Genomic DNA, 26,360 nt, shown 5'->3' with positions numbered 1-26,360 from the left:
GATAAGTGCAATTTTTGGGTTGTTCCTAGAAAGCCGTTGAAAATCAGATTTAATTAACTTGAAAAATGAGTGATGTCTTAATATTTGGAATATTATGTTTTTTTCATGTTTTGCTGTGAGGAACCTGTCCCCAAAGTTTGCAAAAGTATTTCTGAAATATCCTGTGTATTCCATTATCTTTCTGGCGTATGTCCAGTACATTATTAATTCTTGTTCCAGTACATCAGCTGACACTGTCAGCTATAATCAAGGTGAGTGTTTTACAAGGTTTTTAAGTTAACAATACTGTGGAGTAATCATGCATGTGTCAGAGATAACACTGTTAGTAACAGAAGTATAAGTCCTAGATGAAACTTTACGCATCTGAAGAGTAAAACTAAGCAACTGCAGTGCCAGCAAATCCATGGTGCTTACAAAGTATTTGGTTGATTATTGTGAATGGTATATTTTAGTATGCCAGGCAGTAAAGACTTGGAACAATATTTCCTTTTAAAGCACAGAGATGAAATTGTCTAACTGGAAGCCTTCGCCTCAGTTGAGCAGGTTGTCTGTTAATTATATTTCCACAGCTTCCTTAACCACTGAATCCCAGTAGGATGTGACTGGGGCCAGTCTCTTTACTTACCCATAATCCACGGAATAGCCAGTCAAATTACATTGTTCAGCCACTGCAGATTTATTAGGCTGTAGAAGACAGATCTGTCACTGGTGTTCAATGTAACACACTTTTGCAGTGCATGTAGTTTGTCCTATGTACCTTTTACCTCACTCACAAGAAATTTCAGTGAGCACCTGAAATACACCCACCTTCTACAGACCAATAAGTCAGCAGTGGCTTAACACTGTATTTCCACTGCTCACTCCATGTATTATGAGAAAGTTCAGATACTGGCAACAGCCTCATCCTGCTGGGATCAAGTGGTCAAGGAAGCTGTTTAAATACAATCAGCAGACAACCTACTCAACCGAGATGAGGATTTCCAGCTCAGCAAATTGTGGAAACTCATTTCACATCTGCACTTTCAAAAGAAGTATTGTTGTAAGTCTTCATTGTGTAGCATCCCATCACATGCCATCTGTAATAATCAACCAGATACTTCGTAAGAACTGTGTATTTGCCGAGTCTGCACTTGTTTTATATTACCCTTAGATGCATAAAATTTTGGCTGTGACTGATGCTCTTGTTACCAACAGTGTTACCTCTGGTGTATGCATGGTTACTGCACAGTATTGTGTAAAGTGATTTAAAAGTCTTGCAAGTGATTCACCTTCAGAACGGCTGAAAGGTTGTCAGTTGAAATATCAGAAAAAGAATTAATAATATCCCAGATGTGTGTCCAAAAGATGATGGAATATTTGATCTGCTTGGGATAACCTTTTATATAATTAACATTTAGACAGTTTCAGAGATATTAACTTCAAAATAAAAGCATTCTATATCTTATGTGGCACAACTAAAACAAGTTCAAATGACAGTGCCAGTGTTGAGATGGTGATGAAATTTTATAAAACTGTGGCAGTCCCTATAATCTTTAAAGAACAGAGTGTTACTTCTTAACAGTAAAACAAGAACAAAGGATCCAGGCAGGAGAAATAATTTTTTATGTTCAATTTTTAGAACTCTGAAGACCTGAATGTCCCTAATATAAAGATACAGGACTGAGATTAGACGTAAAGAGTAGCAACCAAAACACACCAGATGAAATGGCTAAACCTCTCAAAAGAATGAAGAGCAATAAATATTTTAAAACATTGCATTGCTATAAAGCCATCTGGTGACATATGTCATGGCAGTGAAGTGATGTGTATCTCGCAATTAGTTGTATGGAAGCAGTTCAGCATGATGTGTAATGTGGAGACATGACAGAATGCCAGGAGGGAACTATCATGTTGGGATGCACCCATGATCACACTGTGAATGTAGCTACATGACTTTTTTTGTCTATAAGAATGGTGTGCCACTAGCAGCCACCTAACATAGTGTAAGAAAGAACAGTGGTTGTAAAAAGATAGTAATAGACAGGAACTAGAGGTGAGCGTGGCAGCATGTCAGTGACAATCAGTATCAAACCTGACAGGAACTGCTGCTGTCAATGCATGCAGGTCAGTCTCAACCAGTTTCCAAGCAAACAATGAGGAGTGAACTACATGTAGTGGTCATTTGGAGTCGGGGTACCTCGCAAAAGATCATTGCTCATGTTAACTTCATTGAACCAAACAACACAGAAACTGGGCAGTACGTGATTGGAAGCATGTACTGTGATCTGATGAGTAACAATTTTGTGTCCTTTCAAGTGATGCAAGGTATCGAGTACATTGACAGCTCAGTGAGTGTGTGGAGCATCTAATTCAGGCCAAAAGTGATTCTGTGAGATTTTGAGGGTGTTTTTCACACTGTGACCTTGGATCACTCATTCAGGTTATCGGGAACATAGTATGTTCATTTCAACATTCTTGGTGACCAGGTGTTGCCTTTCTGTAGTATTTTCATGGTGAATATGTTTACAACACTCCAATCTTCAGGGATGACAAGAGCCCTGTTCACACAGGTGTGTGCATACATTCCATGTTTGACAAACACTCGGTCACCCTATCAAATATCAAATAGTGTACTAAATCACCCGATCTTAATTCCATAAGACAGCCAATACATTTGCAGTTTGGTGCCTCCACAGGATTTAATTATCAATGGATCACATCAGCCAGATGTAACATACCTGAAGAAAATTATGGACTCTCTTCCTTTCCAAATTCAGGCCGTTATCAAGTCTAGAGGTGGTGATAAAATGTGTTAGCAAGGTGTCTCCTGGTGGTGACAATTTGTTTATCTGGTGTGCATATATCCATTTTTTTATTATTGTCATAATTTTGGAAGATGTGAGTATTGTAATCGAAATAGTGACTTTTGATTCTCTAGTTGTTTAAATAATGTTACACTTTTTTAGTGGGAGAGTTGGGGAGGGGGGCTTGCTGATAGTCCAGGGCAAGAATTTGTAACTGGAATTCCTCTAAAGCCATTTAGCATCATGTACATGCCTTACACTATTTGTACAGGTGTCTAAAATCAAAAAGGTCCAAAAAGTGTTTTCTGCATTTCATAGCAATTGTAGTCATTTCCATTAGCTTCCATAAGTAGTAGTTCTCCAGTTGATTGACTAGTATAACTTATTTCACAGCAGGATTATAAATATTTTCTGGGGCAGTTTTATCTCAGCCTTGTTGTTTGTGTATTGTAAGTCCTGCAAAGTTCAAAAAGTGTGTTTTGCAGCATGCTCTTTTCTGTCATTTCATGTCTTCTGATGTCTTAGCATTATTGTACCTTTTCCTATAATATCCCACTGAATAAATAATTTTAATTTTGATGAATATGTGCTTGGGTAGGAATCTAATGTTCAGATTTTTTCAACATTTTTTTCACTATCACCTACTTAACTTTACTGCCACAGCAGTTAGGAGTAAGTGGTTGTTATGGATACTGTATTGTGGACTTTTCTTTTTTGCTGTAATGTTTATGATAGACATGTCAAATTTTGGCATTCTTTTACTTGCTTGCAGTACTCCACAGGTATTCTTTGTTTGCTTTTCTTCAATGTGTGCAGGTGTCTAAAATTTGTTGAACTTCTGTTTCAGTGAGTCGTCATCTCACATTTCCTATTAAGTTAATCATTTATCTTTGTCTCTTTGATGCAGCTACACTGAAGTAGATCCTGTAGTTATAGCACAAGATGGTGTAGAAATGTTTAAGAAAGAAGGCTTTGAGATAATAATTGTTGATACAAGTGGACGACATAAACAAGAAGAATCACTTTTTGAAGAAATGTTGCAAGTTTCAAATGCAATTGTAAGTAATATTCTGAAGCTTCTTGTTTGTTAATTATTTTACTTAACTAAACTCAACATATTTTTTTTATTCTCATCAGAAACCAGATAATATCACATTCGTCATGGATGCAACAATAGGTCAGGCCTGTGAAGCACAGGCTCGTGCATTCAAAGAGAAGGTTGACGTTGGTTCAGTTATAATAACAAAGCTTGATGGACATGCTAAGGGTGGAGGTGCTCTCAGTGCGTAAGTGTTACTTTTATTTTGTAGAATTGTTGTCACTACCGTCTCAAATTGTGATAAATTTTCAGAGGCTTTCCTTTTTCTGTTTTAGTGTTGCAGCTACACAAAGTCCTATTATTTTCATCGGAACAGGAGAACATATTGATGACTTTGAACCATTTAAAACTAAACCATTCATTAGTAAGCTTTTAGGGATGGGTGATATAGAAGGTTTAATTGACAAAGTAAATGAGCTGAAACTTGATGACAATGAGGAATTAATAGAAAAGATAAAACATGGGCAGTTCACATTACGTGATATGTACGAGCAGTTTCAGAATATTATGAAAATGGGTCCTTTTTCACAAATAATGGTGAGTTGCTTTCTAATAGTATATAAAATTTTCAAATAGTACAGAGCTGATAATCAGTGAGTCCTGTGTTTCCCACAGTCAGTATTTATCGATTGTCATTTCATCTTGTTTTAGGGTATGATACCTGGGTTTAGTACAGATTTCTTATCGAAAGGTAGTGAACAGGATTCAATGGCCAGATTGAAGAGGCTCATGACAATTATGGACAGCATGAATGATGGTGGTATGAAATTATTTCATTTTATTTCTATAGAAACCGTTTATCTGCAATAAAAATTGCCTTCACCCTAATTAATAATTCTTTGTGTCTGCTCATTTTCCATGTGGTTTAATTTTATTTCAGAATTAGACAGCCGCGATGGTGCAAAACTATTTACAAAACAATCCTCAAGAATAGTGAGGGTTGCACAAGGTTCAGGAGTGACTGAAAGGGAAGTTAAAGAACTTATCTCACAGTATACAAAATTTGCTGCAGTTGTAAAGAAGATGGGTGGAATAAAAGGATTATTCAAAGGTGGTGATATGGCAAAGAATGTAAATCAAGCCCAGATGACGAAACTTAATCAACAGATGGCGAAGATGATGGATCCTAGGGTTCTTCAACACATGGGTACTTATTTTCATTCATACATATTTATCTTTAACTGAATCTTCTCTTTTCTTCTTGGTGGTATATGTTGAACAGTTGTTGTAGTGAAGTGCATATGTAGAATATTGTTAAAAATTAGGCTTTCACTACATTAGTTAATTCACAAACAGAAATTGTTCAATATAACATCATCACTTCATCATCGACAAAAAACATTTATTGATGTAGTGTATCTGAAGTTCTTTTGACAACAGTTACATTTTATTATTTTGTGTTCTGTGTGATGATGATGCTTACTGTATTTTTTGAAACAGTTTGTAAATAATCACTGCAAAGTACTTATAAGACACACAAAGACAAATGGACAGTTCATACACATAGTAAAGATCATAGTTGTATGTGTGTGGCAATAGCAACTGTTTCTCAAGTTATTGCTGCATACACAGGTCATGGGAGTAAATCATTGACCATGTGAAGCTCAAACAGTCCTGTTCATTTGTACGCTTAATCCCTTACTTTCTTTCTGTTGCCCTGTAGCCACCTGATGCATGGTTAAGAATTGTATGTTGCCTCTCCAATTTTGTGGAGAACCAGCCATATTTGTAGTATTACCATGGGATTGTCACTCCCAAAGGCATTCTAAAACTTATTGCCAGCCCCTCCTACCCCCCCCCCCCCCCCCCCCCCCACCCTGCTCTTCCAGGACAGGAATTTGTGTACCCTTCAAGTGTGTGCATAAACAATGTGACAGTTTTTGAAGTGGGTGTGCATTGTGTAACTGAGGTGGGACATGGGAAACAGCCTGTTGTATATATGGAAAGAAGTGGGAAACTGCCTAAAAATCATATCCAGGCTAACCGGAACAGCAACCCCCCTCATTAGTCAGCTAGGCAGATTTGATGGGGGCAGTGTGCTCCCTGGTGTCCTGGTAGGGGTCATATGATGAACTTGGCTATATGGATGTGTTATTCATACACTTGCTGTGGACATCAAAAGGATAATATGGTTCTTTGTTGCTAAGCTCAACACGAACAGGAGTTCCAAGATGTCAAATAGCTGAAAATCAAGAAAAATCTAATAGTGCTTGGAGAAAGATGGAAGTAAGTTTTATGACAGCAGAGTATTTAAACTCTTCCAAGGCTGTGAATGCAGAGCTTCTAGGAAAGTGGCCATGCTTCACCAACCACTGCAGGGCACAAAAGTGGAACTGTGGGGCCAATGCAAACCATTATAGAGCCCTGTCAATCTCAAGGTGTACTTTGTGTTTTTGGGGTGGATGGCTGTTGAGGCAGTTCAGTCAGGGGGGTGCGCACGTGTTTGTGTGGGGGTGCACATGCAGTTTTCTGCATAATGGAGGAGGCATAGTATACTTTGTAGCCTCATAAACATCATTACAGTGCAAGAGAGGCAGAACAACAATCATACAATCAACCAAAATACTTAAGTACATATTTGCACTCAACTGTGAGAGTAAGTTGTAGACACATCATGTTGAGCAGGGAAAAATACATAACTGGTGTAGTATTTCATCATATAAATAATGGATGAATGACACAGCTGCAGGCTTTCCAGAAACACCAATTATGTTTAATGAAATTTAGTCAAACATTTCAGCTTCCCAGACAGTTGCCACTTCCCTGTCAACTGCTAAACATAGTACAAAATTCAGATAACCTTTATTAGATAGTAAATGAGTCCCTGGCTAGGACTTTGATGCCTATTATATACATATATCACACAAAAAAGTTCCTTGAAAAGCTGGGCTCTACTGCATTATGTTTTTTGTTGTTTATATCAACAAAATGTGCTCTGGTGCATCCTTATTGTGAGACAAAACCCATTTTCACCATCCGAATAGTAAACAAAGGTAGAATGAAGCGGAACAAAGTTCAGAGCAGCATGTCGAGAGTTCTGCATGAAATTTCTCATAGCTGGTGAAAACTGGGAACTTACACATTTTCCATCATTCATTTCATAATAATTCTCACCTTACAAGATGTAAATTGTGGTTAATTTTGTCAAAAAAAGTTTTATAATTCCCCATCGAAAATGATCAGCAAGCATATCCTGTGTGTCTCCTATCACAATAAATAAGTGAACTGCCCCGAGTTTACTATAATTTTAATGGAGTATCTCTTAACACATGTTTAACTTTTTACAAGCTTCTCAAAATTTGGTTTGCAGGGTTTGTATAGGCCCAATTTTGGCTCCAATAATGTAGTCAGATTTTTGTGTACCTGATTACAAACCAAACAAACATGAACTAATATCTCTCTGCAGACCCGGAGCTGTTGTGTAAACCAAGGAACATTGTGCTGCAATCAGCTTTTCAGATGAACAAGATAACAAATGAGCCATAGCACATGTGAATCAATGATCAAACTTAACTCTTAGTGATCAGTTGGTTTTGGACTTACGTGGCAGACTATATGAGTTTTATGAGAGACCTCCCGCAGGACACAGTAAACAGTGTAAGCCTGGCAACCAGTCGCAACATATACCAGACACTTCGTTGTGATTCTGTGTCGACAATAAGCAGACATACTAAAGAAATGTTATTAAAAAAATCGAGATTCTCTGCGATCATGGTTAAAAAATTTTGTCAACACAAAACAGGAAATGATTTGCACTTCGATAAGACTTCCTGTAATGTGGTATGTCAGGTAACAACAGACTTGGTAACAACATAAACATAACACACCTTCAGTAAAGAATATGTGATAGCATGTATTATATCTGATATATTTTGTATTAATGAAATCACAAAATGAAAATTAATGTTACCTGTCTCTTTGTGCAAGTCTTTTTCATAAGTACTTGAAGAAATATGCAGCAAGCTCCGGATTGTCCAGGTTAATACAAAACTCAGGCTACAAAACATGGATAGTCCAAAATAAATGTTTTTTACTGGGAACGGCAATTTTCTGTATCTAAGAAATAAGCCACATGTCACATTTGAAAGCCCACTGCATTGCTTACAGGTTACTCACCAGAAGCTGACAACTATTTTAAAAAATTATATTTAAAACACACTGTACTTTGAATCATCCATTTGATTTTGCAAAATAATCATCAGTTATTTTCTATTCCAATTCACATTTTTCCTGACGATAGTTCTCATTTGCTAAAGTGCCTGATTCTGGGACACAGGGAGGAATGCCAGCCCTAGATCGAATACTCGTGGATTAATGATACGGGGTGGTGTGCTGGTCAGCCTGGATGTTGGTTTAGATGGTTTTCCACATTCTTTTCAGTGAATAGTGTGTTGGTTCCACTACACACATTAGTTATGTGATCTACCCATCTAATCTTCAGCATTCTTCTGTAGCACCACATTTCGAAAGCTTCTATTCTCTTCTTGTCCAAACTGTTCATTGTCCATGTTTCACTTCCATACATAGCTACATCCCATACAAATACTTTCAGAAACAGCTTCCTGACTCTTAAATCTATTTCTCTTCTTCAGAAACACTTTCCTTGCCATTGTCAGTCTACATTTTATATCCTCTGTACTTCGACCATGAGGAGTTATTTTGCTCCCCAAATAGCAAAACTCATTTACTATTTTAAGCGTCTCATTTCCTAATCTAATTCTCACATCATCACCCGATTTAATTCGACTACAGTCCATTATCCTCGTTTTGCTTTTGTTGATGTTCATCTTATATCCTCCTTTCAAGACACTGTCCATCCCATTCAACTGCTCTTCCAAGTCCTTTGCTGTCTCTGGCAGAATTACAATGTCATCGGCGAACATCAAAGTTTTTATTTCTTCTCCATGGATTCCAATACCTAATCTGAATTTTTCTTTTGTTTCCTTTACTGCTTGCTCAATATACAGATTGAATAACATTGGCTACAACCCTGTCTCACTCCCTTCTCAACCACTGCTTCCCTTTCATGTTCCTCGACTCTTACAACTGCTGTCTGGTTTCTGTACAAATTGTAAATAGCCTTTCGCTCCCTGTATTTGACCCCTGCCACCTTCAGAATTTGAAAGAGAGTATTCCAGTCAACATTGTCAAAAGCTTTCTCTAAATCTACAAATGCTAGAAACATAGGTTTGAATTTCCTTAACTTATCTTCTAAGATAATTTGTAGGGTCAGTGTTGCCTCACGTGTTCCAATATTTGTACGGAATCCAAATTGATCTTCCTCGAGGTCAGCTTCTACCATAATAATAATAATAACCTATATATGCAGAAACGATTGGTTCTCGACACAACAGAAGAAGCATCATACCAGTCCCAACATGACAATGACCAGATAAAGGGCAACAGACAGGAAGGAAGAAGGAAGGTAGCCTCTCATATTTTGGAGAGTTAAAGCATCAGTGCAGTCAATCAAAATTTGTATGGCATACTGTAATGACAGATAAACACATTTTTGTGCTCTTATGTATGTATTGATTGGTTCCCAGTTAGTCGCATGTTTGCTCTCGTCTGTTACAGAACACACTTTGTTCACTACATCCGTGTCACATACCGGCTCAGAGCCAGGTTCAGAGACATTTCTATTAAACCAGTCACACACTTATTCCTGATGTACTGAACCACCAGAAATTTATGTCCTAAAAGAAAATATTGGTTCTGGTTATAACAATACTTCAGGCTTCATTTTTTATTTTTCAAAATTTGTCAAACTATGCATGGATAATCCTCACCTTGAAGATCAGGAGCTTGCTGTATATGATAAGTACAACCACGTAATAATATTAGTTTCATACACAGAACAACAAAATTTGAACTTGAGAAAGTTACCTACTATTGTATTGAGCTTGTGAATATTTCTAGAACTAGGTGAAAACTGTAGCTACACCAGCAGTGTAAAATGTTACATGAAAATTTACTTCATAATGATGTAATGGCTGAGTTTGTTTATGCCACTGAGATATTAAAGAACAAATATAGAGGCCACAGCCTTCACTGTACTGAGAGTAAAATTTATTTATAATATGTTTCAGAAACTGTCAAAGGGATTCATTGTACTGTTAGCTTTTAAAAATCTGCTCATTACTTTATATTTTATCTTCAGGCAAATATCGTCACGAGTGTATTCTTTATAGAACATGCAATGATTTTAAACCCAAGTGTGATAACTATGAATTATTTAGGAATGACAACTCGCTGTTAGGCAGAAGCCCTTCATCGTCGATAGGTACACAAATGTACAGAGCTTGGCTAGCTTTTGGAATGCACTTTCTTTTCAAAGCTTGTAGGGAAACACACACACACACACACACACACACACACACACACACACACACACACACACACACACACACGACTCTCCCTAAATTGTGCTCAATTGACTGCCAGCTCTTTCACGGCCCATGCTGAGTGTACTGGGGTGAGGGATGGAGATAGGCGGGAGGGGGTTTGTGGGAAGCGCCTTATGAGAGAGTGGGGAACCATCTGTGGGCCAGCTACTGCCTTGTTTTTGGCAACAGTTTGGCAGTGGCCATTCATTCTAGCTGACAACTGGTGGTTTTTCATATCAATGTATAATTCTGTGCAGTGGTTACAGCAGAGCTGGTACATAACATGGCTACTTTCACAGGTGGCCTTGCGCCTGATGGGGTAGAATAAGCCTATGATGGGTGGGTGGATTGGGCACGTCTTGCATCTGGGTCTTCCACAAGGGTATGATCCGTGTGGCAGAAGATGGGGGGTGGGATGGCATAGGGATGGACTAGGATGTTGTGGTGGTTGGGTGGGCAATGGAACACCACTTTGGGTAGGTTTGGATGTATCTTGGCTAGGATGTTCCTCATTCCAGGGCATTGGGTGACAATGGGTGTGCTTATTTAAAGCATTCATGCTAGTAGTCAAATAGCTAAGATCAGCAAGAAAAAGAATGTAAAGCTTGAGACTGTAACTTGTTCAGATAAGTTACAGGTATTTTCGTTCTTACGAGCATATTATTTTGCATGTGTTTAAAGTTCTAACATTTCCCTGTAGTAATTTACATTTTTTTCCCTTTCTGCTTTAGGTGGAATGCCAGGACTTCAGAATATGATGAGGCAGTTGCAACAAGGAGCAACAGGAGGTCTTGGAAACCTAATGGGTTTCGGAAATAAGTGATAATAGGTTTAACAGTGATGACACATACTGCATATTTATTCTACATTCGAGTATGAAAATTGCAGTTTGGTTTATTTATAACTTCCAAATAATTACTCAGTGCAAAAAAGAAATGGAGTATTCTGTCTGCGATCTTAATAGTTACGAAATTTGCAGAATGGTATCTAGAATTTGGACATCTTTGCATGCCTGTTACAAAATTGAATGTCTTCTCAAATTTAACATTTGAAATGATTTGAATGTAAATTGAGAAAATGAGAGTAAAAATAGCAAGAAATAAATTCAGTGGGCCTGCATGTACAAGTTGTTGTTAAACTTTCAAAAGTATCATATACAAATTTTTCTACTAACTAAAACCCAGTAAAGAGAAGTGTACCCCACTCACCTGATTAAAATTTTGTATGGCAGGCAAAATAAGTTAAGTATATCTTTCTTTTGAAGAGACACACAATGTATGAAGGGAAAGAAATTGGCAGTCATACTGTAATTTAAGGGTATAAAGTGAAAGATTGAAACAATCCTCCATGATTTAGGTGAAAATGCCTTGTCTTGTAATTTTTTCCATTCAGATTTCATGTTCGACATCTTTGTTCCCATTTCACAGTAATGACTTGTCATAACAACATGGATAGCTGGTCATCTTAAATATATTTTTCAGTGTGTGTGTGTAACCAAGACCCACAAATTCTGTGAGTAGATCTGGTTCATGAAGAATTGTGGTTTTGTTACCACAGAGTTGTTACTATGGCAGGCACCTGACTGGTTCCCAGGAAGGAGACAATTTCTTCAGTATCCTAAGGCACTGTGGGAGTCTCTTTCAAAAAAAGAAAAAAAAACACAGCATGTGTGCATTTCCTATGTTTCTGTAGATGATTGTGTCTTTGACAGGTTGTATGTGTATAAGGATGTGCTCACTAGTTACAGTTCCTGGAGGGTAATTTTGCATGACTGTTGCACTTTTCTGTACCAGAGTCCAACTCTGGTAAATAGCAGCATTCTAACAACAAATACCTTAACTTCACAGTATTTGTTGTTCTAACAACTTATAAAGAGGTTTGTGGGCACTGTACAGAAATATAACACCCTGATAAGTGGAATTTTATGGTGCTTACTATGCTTCAACACCTTTATATTGCTCCTAATAGAAGTCACCATTCAGTAGTACCTATTATTTGTCCATCGTCTGCCTGCAATATCACCTCATAGTTGTGCTAATGTTATACCAATCATTCCCAATGGTTTTACAGTATTCGTTTGGTTTGTTTCAGTCTGTTACAGTTTTCTCAAAATGAACTAAACATTTTGTGCATCACACAATGAGCATGATCGTCGATTTGTCATCTAATAATTTACACATGGTTTTTGGAGTGCTAATGTGATTATTATTATTATTATTATTATTATTATTATTATTATTAGTGCAAAGCAGAATTAATTTTATTGTGTGATTCATGGCAGCTACTTAAAGTATGTGCTTGCATTTGTATTTTTGGTTTTGCTTTTCGTGAGAGATCAAATGGGTATCCATCAGTTAAGACTTTGAAGTTAAACTGTAAGAAAAAATACACATATACTCTTCAGACTCCACATGCATAGCTCTATTACTAACAGTATATTGATACTGCATGAGACACCCATAGTGTGTTGTGTGGCAGTTTATCTTTCATCCTAACATGTTTTAAAATAATAATACTCACTGCTTTGACAATCCAAGCAATATAAAGAAACACTTTTTTCATGTCTAATGTACAGATCTTCATCTGTGCTATGGTCTGTCTAGTGATACTCAGTATCCTGTTGTTGCATAATTTCAAAAAGTCTTTTTGTTTTGCTTATTGTTACCACTAATTTACATTCATAAGGGCAGTAAGAAAGTATGAAAATGGAAAAAAAAAAAGCAATCCAGGGCACCACTAGAATGAATGTTGCCCTCGTAATTATACTACATACATGCTCAAGTTATTAGATTAAAATCATTTACCTTGCAAAAGATAAATTTATTACAAACCTATATACAAGAATTTACATTCATGCACTTAATACCAAGCACGCCTTTATTCATCGTAGATGGTTGTGCTGTGGAATTGTTTTCATCAACTTTTCACATGGTATGAAAATATTTCCTGTAACATCTCTTCTTTAAAGTTAAAACTACACATTTAAATTGATGATAATTATGACAACAGACATTATAATACCTGATTAACATTTAAAAAAGTATAAGGCACAGGGACATAACAGCCAATGACTTTTCTCACAAACAAGAAGTAATGCTGTTTATACTACTAAATCACTGTGTCCACTTAGAGGTGCACTAGTAGTGTGCCCACACTGTGAAAATTAAATCATTGTGTGATTTATTACAAAAAGGGTGCATCTGCAGCACTCTAAAATGTCAACATCAAACAAAAAGAGGATATTTCTTTAATTTATGCAGTTTAATTTCAAAGTATTAGAATAACTTGCTTTAGTCTAATAATTTGAATACACAGTTTTCTTAATTTGTGCAAAGAGACTGCACTGTCATTCTTTGAAGAAGTACCTTCAGAGGCAGCCCACTTCAGTTTTAAGTTCTGCAATTTTCATTTGGTTCCCTCTTGGCTTCTGCACTGCTCAACTTGAGATGTGTGGGCCCTACCTTTGTCTGAAGCAGTAGGTATAGGTATATCGTGTGTGTGTGTGTGTGTGTGTGTGTGTGTGTGTGTGTGTGTGTGTGTGTGTGTGTGTGTGTGTGTGTGTGTGTTGGGGGAGGGGGTTACTAGAGTTCTGAGTATTCTTTGCACTGCAAATACAGGAAATGTAAATACATGATGTTTTATAAGTGGAGGCCATTAATGCTACTGAAGCATTGAGTGCTTATACGACTAATACGGTGTGTGTATTATTATAATCTGGAGACGTGGCTTTCCAGTAATGATGACCATTATTCCTTCATCATGTATGAATACATGATACTGACAAAATAGCTGCAGTGAGAAGTCCCATAAAGTTTGAGGATGACTAGTATAACAATGACGATGATGATGATGAGTATGAATTATTCCAGTACTAATAATGAAGATCTAAGTGCAAATTTTGAGATGGCCAAATTCAGGTGGTCATCCTTTTGTACCAACAGAAATCACATTATACTCTGTGTAAATAAGAATTCAAATGTATTTCTACAACCCTCTGGCGTGGAAAACTGTTTGCTAAGACAGTCTGTTGCGACAGTGTGAAGAATGTTCAGAACAGTATGTAATCAGGAAAGAATAATTAAGATCTCTACTGATGCTGTGAAGAAAATGACTTCATTGATTGCTAATATTACCTGTTCACAGGTTATGAGACCAGAACACCACAGTATGATTTTTGCTGCTTGTCGCAATATCATACATGCATTAACAGTTCTATCTGTATTACATATCTTAATATTTAATCCAGCTTAAATTGTGAAGTGAAGAATTTCTGCAAAGGAATAATTCAAAAATTATTAATTTTTTTGAAGTATCTGAAAGCAAAATATTTGCATAGCACTATCCTGAGTGCACAACATTCAACAGAAACTAACATATGTGCAAATTATTTTCTATCTCATTAATCACTTTCATTATACGTGTTACTTAACCGTTTTGCTGCTCTGATCTTGTGTACACATCCTACTACGCTGTTCCCCAGGTGCTGCGGACACGTATACACGCGCCGCTTGGGTTTTTGTACAGTCCTATGGATGTTTGGATGAGTCCTGAGCTGCTGACTTCTCACTGCTGCAGAGAAGTTACTTCCATATCTCTGTGGATAAAAAAGTTTGAGTATTTATTGTACAACATGTGTACCTCATTGTGTGCTATTATTCACCAAAAAAAAACCTCATTTAGGTATCTTGAATCATTTGAGATATGACGGTTGTCATAACCACGATTTGTGATGCGCAAGGACGTGAATGGGTGCATCATATGCGGCCACATTTAGATATGAAACCCAATAACTCAAGAAGGAAATGAGATACCATTCTGCTCTCAATTTTAAATAATATTTTGATATCTTATATATATTTCATTCACTTCACTCTATGGGTTAAAATCAGCCATACACAAAGCTTACGCAGTGTGTTTAACCTCTGCAGAATCTATAAATTTCACTCAGTGCTTTACTTAATTTTCTGCAGTGCAGTAACTATGGCACATAATGAAAAGAAATTCAGCTCTTTATAAAGCACAAAGATGTCAGTCAAAAATCAACTTGTTTCAAGTAATAGTTTTAAAAAAATTGTGTAAGTATTTCATATCGGTCAGAATGCTGTCTCTCAACACAGGTACCAACATTTGGCGAGCAATGTGGCCATAACAAAAACCATACTCAGCATGGAATGTAGAAAGCACATCTGTAGCAGCGAAAGGGTTAACAATATTTACTGATGAAAATTTTCCAAAACAAGGTGTCAGAAACAAAAGAATATCATGGCCTTTAGCTTAATAGTGTTCCTTCTCTTACGTAACTCCTTACCAGTTCTTGCATCTTAGCTCACAGAGGACTTTATAAGCCAAAATAACTTTTCGTTTATTGAAGTCACCATTCCCCTGTTCACAAGCTAGTACATTCTTCCTCATTGTCTTCACTTCATGATAGTACATTCTTCCTCATTGTCTTCACTTCATGATAGAAAACAGCCTGAATACATGTACGCTAGAGCTGTATCTATTTTGTTTAGTTATCATGTTACAAAAATAAGAGTAATCACAAAGAAATTGAAGGAAATGGACTCCACATTTTATATATGGAACTGAAATGAAGTAAAGACACCAAGAGAAATATGGACAAGTAGATGAACATTTGGACTGACTCAGGATAGTGCATTGTAAACATTTGGCATATCTGAGATAACTCACAATGATGAACCAAGAGGTTGAAAAGTATTGGCACTGATGTCATTCGATTTCTCTCCCCATACATCCAAATTTGGAGACGAGTGTCAGTATCACTTGCATACTTCCATTATTTACTTAATACAATCCTTTTGTGAAGTGTTGATACTAAAACAGAATGTTTATTGAAACATGATTACTATAATTTCGTCACTAATCCGCTCCTTTCACTTGACAAATCAAGTCTGAAATAAACCATATAATTTAGATTTAACTGACGACCCTTTACTAACTACATAAAATGTTATAAAACATATAAAAGTAGACATATGATGTGCCTTACATAATCTTTGCACAGATGTTACTGTCTGTTATTTCCCCCTATACTGTTAGTTTTGTGTGCTTCGATTACTGCTTTGCATAGCTGCTATAAGATATACACTCATTAGCAGTTGAATTAGAGGTACATACTGATTAGCGTGTAGCACTCTGTTTTGACCTGACGATACTGGTGTCTTGTCATGCTACAGACATTGAGGTGCTAAAAGGAATTTTTGTGGAGAGGGTGAGGGATGGGGAGAGACATACTGACCGACAACCGCTCAACCACTTACCACAACTAATGGAAAATAGACAGAGCTATTTTCAGGTCATGCATCTCACGATTGGTGTTCTACATATGCTCAATAGGGTTCATTTCATGTGATGGATGGGAGCTAGAGCTGAGGAGGATGAGGACAAGGGGGAGGGGGAGAACACACAAGCAATATCATGACTGTAGAGTGTTCTTCAAATCATTCTGACATTGTTGAGGAATGATAGGATGGTGGATGGTGCTTTGTCTCGGGGGTCACACATTGCTTGCAGGATTCTGTAATCAAACTAATTTATGCATGTGGCTGGATCGTATGTTTTTGTATTTTTCTGTAGTGGAAGATTAAGGCACACTAATAGGAGCCCTATTTAATCCTGTGCAAACATCCTCCACATAAGAGCACCTTTACTACATGCTCCAGTGGTGTCCTGTTGATAAGTGTGGTGCATTGTTTTATGATGTTTTTTATGTTGTTTGATGTGTATCAGCACATATCATTACTCCTTAATCCCCGGTGACCTTTCTCCATGCTTTGGAAGTCCGGTGATGGTGGTTGTGCACCCATGCTAATCTCTGCACCCTGTGACATGCTATGTACAGAGGTACATATGTGGGCCAGCGGCTTCTGTACCCAACAGCATGTTGGTGTTTCTGGAATGATACTGCTTCTCACTGGTTATTGTTCCCCAACATTAACTTAATGAGTGATTTGCTTCACTGTGACTAGACAAGTCACAGTTAGAGACCACAACAGTTGACCCTAGCAGCAGCAGTCTTCTTAGAATTGAGATACTCTGTTTAGACTTGACACAATAACATCTGAAAATTGCAGTGCCTGCATGGCCTTGGATATGAAAGGTTCCATGCATAAGAAAACAATAATTTGGCTGTGAACAAACACACTGATGTTGCACATCTTGCACTCAACTGTCATATGAGTGGCCAGTTTGAGGTCAGTCGACTTTTCAGTCATGTGACCAGCTATTTCTAATGTTATTGCTGTTGAGTGTTTGATGTGATAGACTTTAGGTACAATATTCCATATTACATGCAAAACTGTAGCCCCCTCGTGTGCCCTCTACTAGCTGTGTGAACCAGTTCACAGGTCAGATGATAACAAGGACATGCAGTCTCCAATAGAACAATACCTAGTAAATAACTCTATTGTCAAACTAATGTAGAGACTGGTGACTTTTGTATTTTATACATTAAAAATTAAGTCCATTGTTATCATGTTGTGGTAGTTTTAAATACAGGACTTAGTAATAGATACATATACATTTAGGTGTTAAGTGGAAATAGTCCACAACATTCAGTTCATTTGAAGAAAATATTGTTGTGGTAACATTACTCTATGAATAGTTTGATGGAAAATTTATCAAATGCTAAATCTATCACATAAATTGTATAAGTAATTCTGACACTTCTTGCGAGGCAGACTGATTGCTGGTTCTGTCCTGTACCTTCTTCTTCTTATTATTATTGTTTGATAGACTTGTTCCTTTGTATAAGATGATAATGTTATTCGCCTGTTGTGAGAGGATCACCTTTTCAAGTCTGCAGATAGATATTTAGTTCTATGTCTCATATTACGTAACATAAAACTGTACCAAGGACTATTACAGCCTGTGTTGTTGTCTGCTGAAAGACATTTCACATTTTCAAGAGTGTGTGTGTGTGTGTGTCACATCGTCATCATCATTATTAGTAGATAACATTGCAATGTATAGGAGGTTTTAATATGATTCATTATATAGTTTTATTTATCTTGCACACATTGGGGAGTTAGTTTTCCCCTGCTATAACTGGGTGCCACACAAGAAGACAACAGCGCGATGCATTCTGTGCAGAGAGTGACAGAGTTCCTTGTGGTGGCATTAGTGTGCGCTGTGTGTCTGTCCCATGCTCACACTCCAGTCATTGCCAACTGGTGATGAATGGGTGAGCACGACACCCAGCCACTGTTTCTATTTCTGATTCTGCCTAGCAGAATTTACATGCTCGAGAAACTATCAGTCACTTCTTGATGTAATACTCATAATGTTTGCTTTATGTAACACATAATGAACACTACAGTGGCTAAGTAACCTCACTATACTTACACTAACGTGAGAATGAATGCTAAATGTTCACACACAACCCAATGCACATGCTACCGACATGTTGCAGAATTATGCTTTTGGCTGGTGTGTCACATGGTTCACTGATCTTCGTCACTGCACATCACCCCACCACCTGCCTTCTTGTGTGCGCGCTCCACTATATCATCATATCACCTACATTTCTATTGTCGTGTGAACATTTGCCTCAGAAACCTGTTATTTACATTCCTAGCAATGATTACTTGCACATAATTATTTTTCAGGATTGTAAATTTCAATTTTATTTTATTTTTTTTTTTTTTCAGAAACTCCATAAACCATGTGTCCTTTTTAGCCTTCTTTATATAGTTTTCTATCCTGCCGCTCTTACGTGTGCATGCCACAGTAGACAATATAGACAAATAAATTAATTTTTAGTAAAAGTAGTTCTTTTTGCATATTTTGCAATTTACCTTTTCATCATTTGCTGTAATTCACCAAAAAGCCTTCCTGCAATGCGTTTATTGTGTTGGGGGCAGGTTTTATATTTATTTTTCTTTTCAGATTTCCCCTCTAGTGTTTTCCATTGCAGCTGCTCAATTATAATGGCATATCACATGTACATTTTCTGTATAGCCAGTTTTTGCCCACAGCACTTCTAACAAAATGCTAATGTATGCTTCAGATTGTTATTTTCCTACTGGAGCTGATCATCATTGTCGTGAGTACCCATTGATATGCATCTGTTGTAAAGAGATTGCGGCAAATCCAGTAGTAACCAACAACCTCTAAAGTAGTCTGAAAATTATAGTGGCCTGCTATTACCATTGTACTATCACAGAAATTTTGCTTGAAATATTCTGCAGAGGCAACTGCTGTTTCCTTAGCAAATAAAAATGTCCTGGTACTAATCATTACATACCTTAGACTGTTTCAGATACACAATTCGTACATTCTGTGTCATATATGACCTTGCTACTTCTGAAACTATACTACACAAACAACTATCTTTTGTTGATGATGTTTGTATTTGTGATGAAATTATTAAATTACATCATTATTCCTTTATTGACCAACACTTTATATGTCAGAAACAATATGTAAGGGATCGAGGGTAGACAATTTATGATAGTATATAAGCGAGTGTAAATATAGTCAGTGTTAAAAAGTAGCGTAAATTTTGGTGTGTACTGTTTAAAGCCACATTTACACGGAGTTTAAAAACACATTTCTGTACATGACATTGTCTCTGACAAAATCTGCAACATGTTCGCAGCTATGTTCATGGTTTGTATCTCCATCTGCCCTAGTAACAAGTATTTATGTATGTTTATTAGCATCATCTGTTATGTCAAAGCTAGTGGCAAACACTTCATGTTGTGTGTTTGAATTGCATTCTATGCTATGTCCAACAAAAATGGTGAATTATACGTGGTGCTGTGTTAATAATAAAGGAGAATATAAGGAAGCATTGGTGGTTAAGAACAGACTGTACAAGATGTGGCAGGAGTTACATGCTGTGCAAGCAGAATTTGGAGGATGGTGCTGATTTTTGTAACTTCGCCAGGATATCACCGTCCGGTTTTGAAATTCTAAAGAATATGATAGAGCCATTTGTTTCAAAGAAAAACACACATTTCAGAAAAGCAGTTCCTGTAAAGCAAAGAGTTCGTGTTGCTATTTATTTTTTGGCAAAGCCTTGAACATTTATTCAGTTTCTCAAAGCCAGGTATAGCTTATACAGGATGGTCAGAAACAGTACGAAGAGTTTGTGAGAGTGTTGTGAGGTAGGTTCTGCTGAGAAACAATTGTTCAGAAGAAAATTAGTTAGTGCATCATTTGTGATGTAATTAGCATGGCCAATCAGACCATTGTGCATGCAAATTCAAGTGGTCCCAGAGAAAGTGTTTTTTGTTTGGTTTTCTTAAAATGAACCTGAGAGCAATAGAAGAACTAGACATAGGACAGTAGTACGGATCGAACGTGAGCCAAAACCTCAGCACTTTTGTGCACTGTTGTTCATGCTATGAGAACAACTGACACTAATTGTATTTGGTGGTCCACTTGAATTTGCATGCGCAATGGCCTGATTGGGAAACTTTAATGTTAATTAACTCGGAAACAGTGCAACATATTGAATTTTTTTTCTTAACAATTATTTCTCTGCACAACCTACCCTGTAACCCCCTTACAAGCTTTTCAGATTGTTTCTGACCATCATGTATAGTTTCAACAGTTTGTCAAGGCAATTTAAGTATGTAAGTAACATTGACAGACATGTTTTATTGCAAATAAATACTTTCAGTACATTAACAAAGACAGTGAGTCCATAAAGTCATGATCCAGTTTTGATCAGTAACAGAAAAGCAATCAAACAAGAAAGAAATATGAAACAAGAAGGAACTGAAAGACACACTCTCATTGTGTGTCTACCTGTTCAGCACAGTTCAATGTCACTTCAATTTGTTGCTCTACACAAATCTAATTGGTATTTCCTTCCCACACACTTGTAAGGACATCTAGTGTAACAGAGTGAATTGTGTCTGTGGTTCTCTGTTTTAAATGATTGATGACATTGATACATTCTCTGCACACAAATTGCTTCACATAACCCCAAAGGTAATAGTCTGATGGTGTTAGGTCCAGGGATCTTGGTGGCCATGACTTAAAACCACCCCTTCCTGTCCACCACAGGGGAAATTATGTATCCAGAAACTTGTGAACCGTGTTCGTGTAGTGTGGAGAGGAGTGTTGTCTTGTTTAAGAGGACTCTTTGTGGAAATTGTGGAATTACAACATGTCAGGGTAATTGTTTGATGTCGTAGTCTGCTCTGCAAAGAAAAACAGGCCCTTAACTACTTCATGTGTCAGGACGCACCACACATTCACCTTAGAGGTGTTACGTTTATACACAATGTGGGCATAAGGAATTTCAGAAGCCCATATTTTGATGTTACAGTGATGAACATGACCACAGTCATGGAATGTGGCCTCATTGCTAAACACAATCTTCCTCATAAATTGTTCTTCATAATCAGTCTCGTTAAACTTAACTGTAACAAACTCTAATCATTTTGGTCTATCAGTCCGTTTGATAGTATGCAATAATTGCAATCTGCAACCCGAAAAACAAATATGTTACTTTAAAACCTTATGAACAGCAATCTTTTTTAGGCTTAAGCCTCAAGTGCGCGCACACCAATTTTTGGTGCTCCTTAGGTAGCTGTGGCATATAGCTTCTTCAGACTTGTCTCTTACCGAAGGCCCTTTAACGGCATATCCTACCAATTAATGTTATTTCTATGTGGTGGCTCTTCACTGTACATGTGATGATATTCAGATTGAACACTGCGCACATATTCGAATTTAGCAAGCTGCAAAAGACAGTGAACTTTCCTTTGCACCATCCACATCTCAACTGATGTGGCCTGATGTGCTCCTGCTACATGGTTTGTCGTGTTGTGTCACCACCTTGCCCGGGTACACCATTTAACTTCATTACATAAACTCTTTGCAATACTGTCCAGTGTAGAGAAAGCTTCAACCTTTCGTTTCATTTATGTTAGCCACAACCAGCGCTCCTAACTGCACTATGACTTTACAGACACACTGTATAATCAAATCATCTTCATTATCAACACAGCCCTCCTCTTCCACAGTTATGTTATAGTTGGTACCAATGATTGTGGTGAGGAAATTTTGTCAGTCCTCCTGCCACATCCAAGCTCACTGATATTTTCTCTGTCCTCTCGCATAAATCCATTTCTGCCTCAAAGAGAACCGGATACAGTTTGTCTGTACTGTATTTGTAGATACCTCAGTTTCTTTTCCATGTCACTGCTGTTGCTGTTAAGAACAGCAGTGATTTACTGTATGGAGTCCTGTTTTAACTTGGATTTTTTATAATTTGCGCTTCACACACTCCACATGTACTCTTCTCACAGTGTGTTTGATTTTGACAACATATGTTTGAAGTTACCAAGCTGTATGAGACAACACAATTGCTATAGTCTGTTACATGAAGTAAGTCATAAAATAAACAAACACTAGTGCCACACAGTGGTATTTAGTGGCTGCAGGCCAGAAACAATGTTATGCTTGAAACTCTGTATAAATGTGGCTTAACTGAAGAGTGAATGAAATTAACGTTTCTGGTGCAAATTATTCAGGTTACAGTTTCTGAAACAAAGTAAGTGTTCTGGTTGTTGTTCAACTATTCTACAGAAGTGTCTGTATAACATTACTGGATGATCACATGTTGCATGCCTGATAACTTTTCATGATGGTGTGTGTATTCAGATCACCCAGTTTTCTTCATTTGTTATAAAATTAGTGAAATATACCATTTTTCCTTTAATAGGTAAAATTGTATACATCTAATTCAGTGTGTAAGTGATCAGGTATGGAATAGGACTTTCTACTGCTAAATGATGGTGAAAAAATTTGTAGACATGTGATACATGTTTGTACAGAGGCAGATGTAATCCGGACTTCTCAATCATTTTTCCAAGTTATTTATTTGTACTGATCACTTGAAGATATAGCCATGGAGGCCAAAATCAACTGATTGTTTGGAAACAGACATTTCTCTGTAATTAAACCCTAATAAAGGAAAGATAGTCACTTCATAATTTTTATGCAGGCTGTGGATCCCAGTTCCGAGAAATTATTTGTAGTAAAGTTGCTGTCTCTGAATTTCCATTACAAACATTCTCTTTCTAATTTTGTTGTCAGTTAAACAATCAGACTCATACCCAAAATTGTTAGTTGTGTTTTCAGGGAAACTGTAATAGGTATTTGTAAATAAACCTGGAAAAATGATGAGAACTGGTTATACAGTTCTACCATTTTATACGTCTGGAATTGTTTCATACCTTTAATGTGTGTTGGTGAAAGCTCATAAAGAGCATTCACCTGCAGAACTGACCATCCGAGCTGTTGACTGGAGCATGTAAATCGTGTATTGTGTTTTTATATAAAACATATATGAAAGAGAGGCTGTATCTTTATATGATTAATGTAAGCTGTATAACTCTGATATTGCCCCTGTTAATCTTTAGGCACAAAGTACAAAATAACTGAGGTTATAAATTTTGCAAAATTTGTGAATGTTGCTACTTTGTGTGCATTTAGATTTGCCAGTTTACTGTGTCATACTCTGTAAATTTTACTGTACAATATGTATAATATATTGTTATTTTTCTGTGTGTTAGAAGTTTTTGTATTTTCATGTCATTCTATGTGTATATATATATATATAAGTATTAAACTGTTGTAAAAGATCTGAGATAATTTTCTTATTAGTTTCAAAGGGCATCATAAGTGAAGAAAAAAATTCTTTTCTGTTTCCATCAACATTTTGTTTAATAAAAAACAAATGTTGGAGAAACAAATCAAGCAGTTGAAATGGGAACATTACATGTTTTACAACAAAACCTTAATCTTTTGATTAATTTGTATTCTATTATTACATATGTGAAAACATAGTCTGACAATTCCCTCATATGTTGCAGTCTTTTCCTCAGCTTATGTGAAATATTTTACCGTATTTGCAGAAGAAAAAATTGATGTGTGTTGATCAGTTCTTATTTGGGAAATGACAAATGTACAAATGAGTCACATTATAGTTCTTTAGAGACAAATTAAGCTGACACGGTGCTTTGTCAACTTCATCCATGCGCACGAGATTTTGAGATGCATGATATTAATGGATGCAACAGAAAATTTGAAATCAGCATTTTGGCAGCTGTGTAACAGAAATGTATTCCATGTCCCACTGAGCTGTTGTACTGGTCAGATACAGTAAAACTATGACACTACAAGAGAAAAAAATTAAAATGAATCAACGAACTTACGTGTATATTGTTGAACCTGGACATACTTATGATTGGCACAAGTAACAATCAGACAGCGGCATTCTTTTTTCATCAGAGAGAGATAATGAACTTAAAACCACCAATTTATGTGTACAGTGTAGTCTCCATATTTGTGGATCTTCACCCTGTAGGCAGGCTGAACATGTTTACGATGTATGTTTTGCAATATGTAGTTTAATAGTGAGTGTTCCTTTTTTTTCACTTACAACAATACTCAGTCTCTTAAGTATTTTAGTATGGGCACAAAAGACAAGTGCCTGTGACTGTATCATCAACATGTCCACTTGTCCTTGCTCATATCCTTTTGTATCATCTAAGTAGCAGTAGTTGTTGTTTATAGTTAGGACTCTTATGTACTGTTACCTCCAGCTAACCATCATTTAACATAGTTTGTACTTTTTATTCCCACATTGCTGTATGTGTAATCCTTGGGGTTTGAGAAAAGGGTGCATACTCTTCAGATTACTCCCAGGTTCTCACAGTTCCATGCAACGAATCGGCAGGGGTCCTGCTCCTAACTGAAATTTGAATATAGTGCTGTTCTGTATAAACATCCCTTTACACACATTTTAGGGGAAGGTACCTGTTTTCATATCTTTTATTGCAATGTAACTGTACCTAAAGGCTAATTCACTCGAGAAAACTATGGAGTTACAGAACAGAATTGCTGGTGAGCACCTACCTTCAGCAGGCCAAATTTCAGTACTGTCAATAGGCACACATGAAAATATCTGGCACAATCCTTTTTTCCAGAATGAATAGTTCCTTCTTCACCAGAGTAGGGAGGAGGGGAGGGGAGTGCAAAGGAGGGGGGGGGGGAGACATTAAAAAAGCAGCCAACGCCAGCCTATCGCTGTCTCCCATATTGGAAGGAACTATTAGTTCCGAAAGCTAGGATGTTGTTGTGTATTTTTATATGGGCCTAATGGACGTACTGAAGTTTCATCTCCTGAATGTACATACTGCCAGCAACTATGTCTCATTATTTTGTAATGTAATTACTTGGTGCACCATTGAATACAAGTGATCTTGACTTCAACATATTGAGTGCAATATAAATAGAAATCGCATCATCAAGCAGATTTGAGAGCTAGACCACATTCAGGAAACTCGTGGACCATATGTATACAGGACAAACCTTTAAAAAAATGAGGGGGGGGGGGGGGGGGGAGATACCACTGCTTACCCTGCCTGCATGTTTGTGTGGCATGTCACCCATCAAACATATCTGGGACATGGTTGGCAGCTTGGTCATTACAGTCCTCTAGCAACCATTGTTGATGCTTTCTAGACATGCATACAAATTACATGATGGGAGAATCCTCAGGAACATATCAAGTTTCTTTAGTTTCATGCCATAACATTTAATGTAGTGTTAGTTTGTTCCATATGTAATAGGAGGTTCATTTCAGTTATATTACACTTTTTTGTGATGCAATTTTACAGAGGTTAGTATATTTATTTTTGTTTCATTGGACCTGTGTGTCAGTGACACGTGATCATAGACACACCAATAGATAACCAAAACTTTTTAATCTTTGACTGGGGAAGCCACATACTTTTCATGGGAATTATCCCAGAATTTGCCATACGAAAACCTAAACCTGGATGAACAGCCAGAGATCTGAATTGTCATTCTCCAGAATTCCAATCAAGTGTGTTAACTATTGCACTGTGTTGTTTGTTGTGCTATTCAGTTCAAAACTGGTTTGATGCAGTTTCCCATGCTACTCTGTTCTGTGCAAGCCTCTTCTCCTCCAAGTAACTACTGCAATCTACATCTTTGTGAACCTGATAACTATATGCATCTCTTGTTTTACCCCCACACTTCTGTCCAGCACTAAACTGGTGACACCACTGATGATTCAAAAGG

The 26,360-nt window shown here is 37.0% G+C and overlaps 1 protein-coding gene across 1 annotated transcript in view; it reads left to right on the top strand.

Annotated features, from left to right (window-relative positions):
• The window catches only part of LOC126298946 (signal recognition particle 54 kDa protein), a 66,853-nt gene extending 42,960 nt beyond the window's left edge, over window positions 1-23,893 (top strand). The window contains exons 4-9 of the mRNA XM_049990550.1: window positions 3,691-3,841; window positions 3,921-4,069; window positions 4,158-4,419; window positions 4,534-4,642; window positions 4,763-5,029; window positions 11,000-23,893. Coding sequence (XP_049846507.1) covers window positions 3,691-3,841; window positions 3,921-4,069; window positions 4,158-4,419; window positions 4,534-4,642; window positions 4,763-5,029; window positions 11,000-11,091 — 1,030 coding nt within the window. The 3' untranslated portion in view covers window positions 11,092-23,893. The remainder of the gene's footprint in view (window positions 1-3,690; window positions 3,842-3,920; window positions 4,070-4,157; window positions 4,420-4,533; window positions 4,643-4,762; window positions 5,030-10,999) is intronic.
• Window positions 23,894-26,360: the final 2,467 nt, after the last annotated feature.

Source organism: Schistocerca gregaria, chromosome X (genome assembly GCF_023897955.1).
Source record: "Schistocerca gregaria isolate iqSchGreg1 chromosome X, iqSchGreg1.2, whole genome shotgun sequence".
Taxonomy (NCBI): domain Eukaryota; kingdom Metazoa; phylum Arthropoda; class Insecta; order Orthoptera; family Acrididae; genus Schistocerca; species Schistocerca gregaria.
This window is presented reverse-complemented; position numbering and strand designations above follow the sequence as displayed.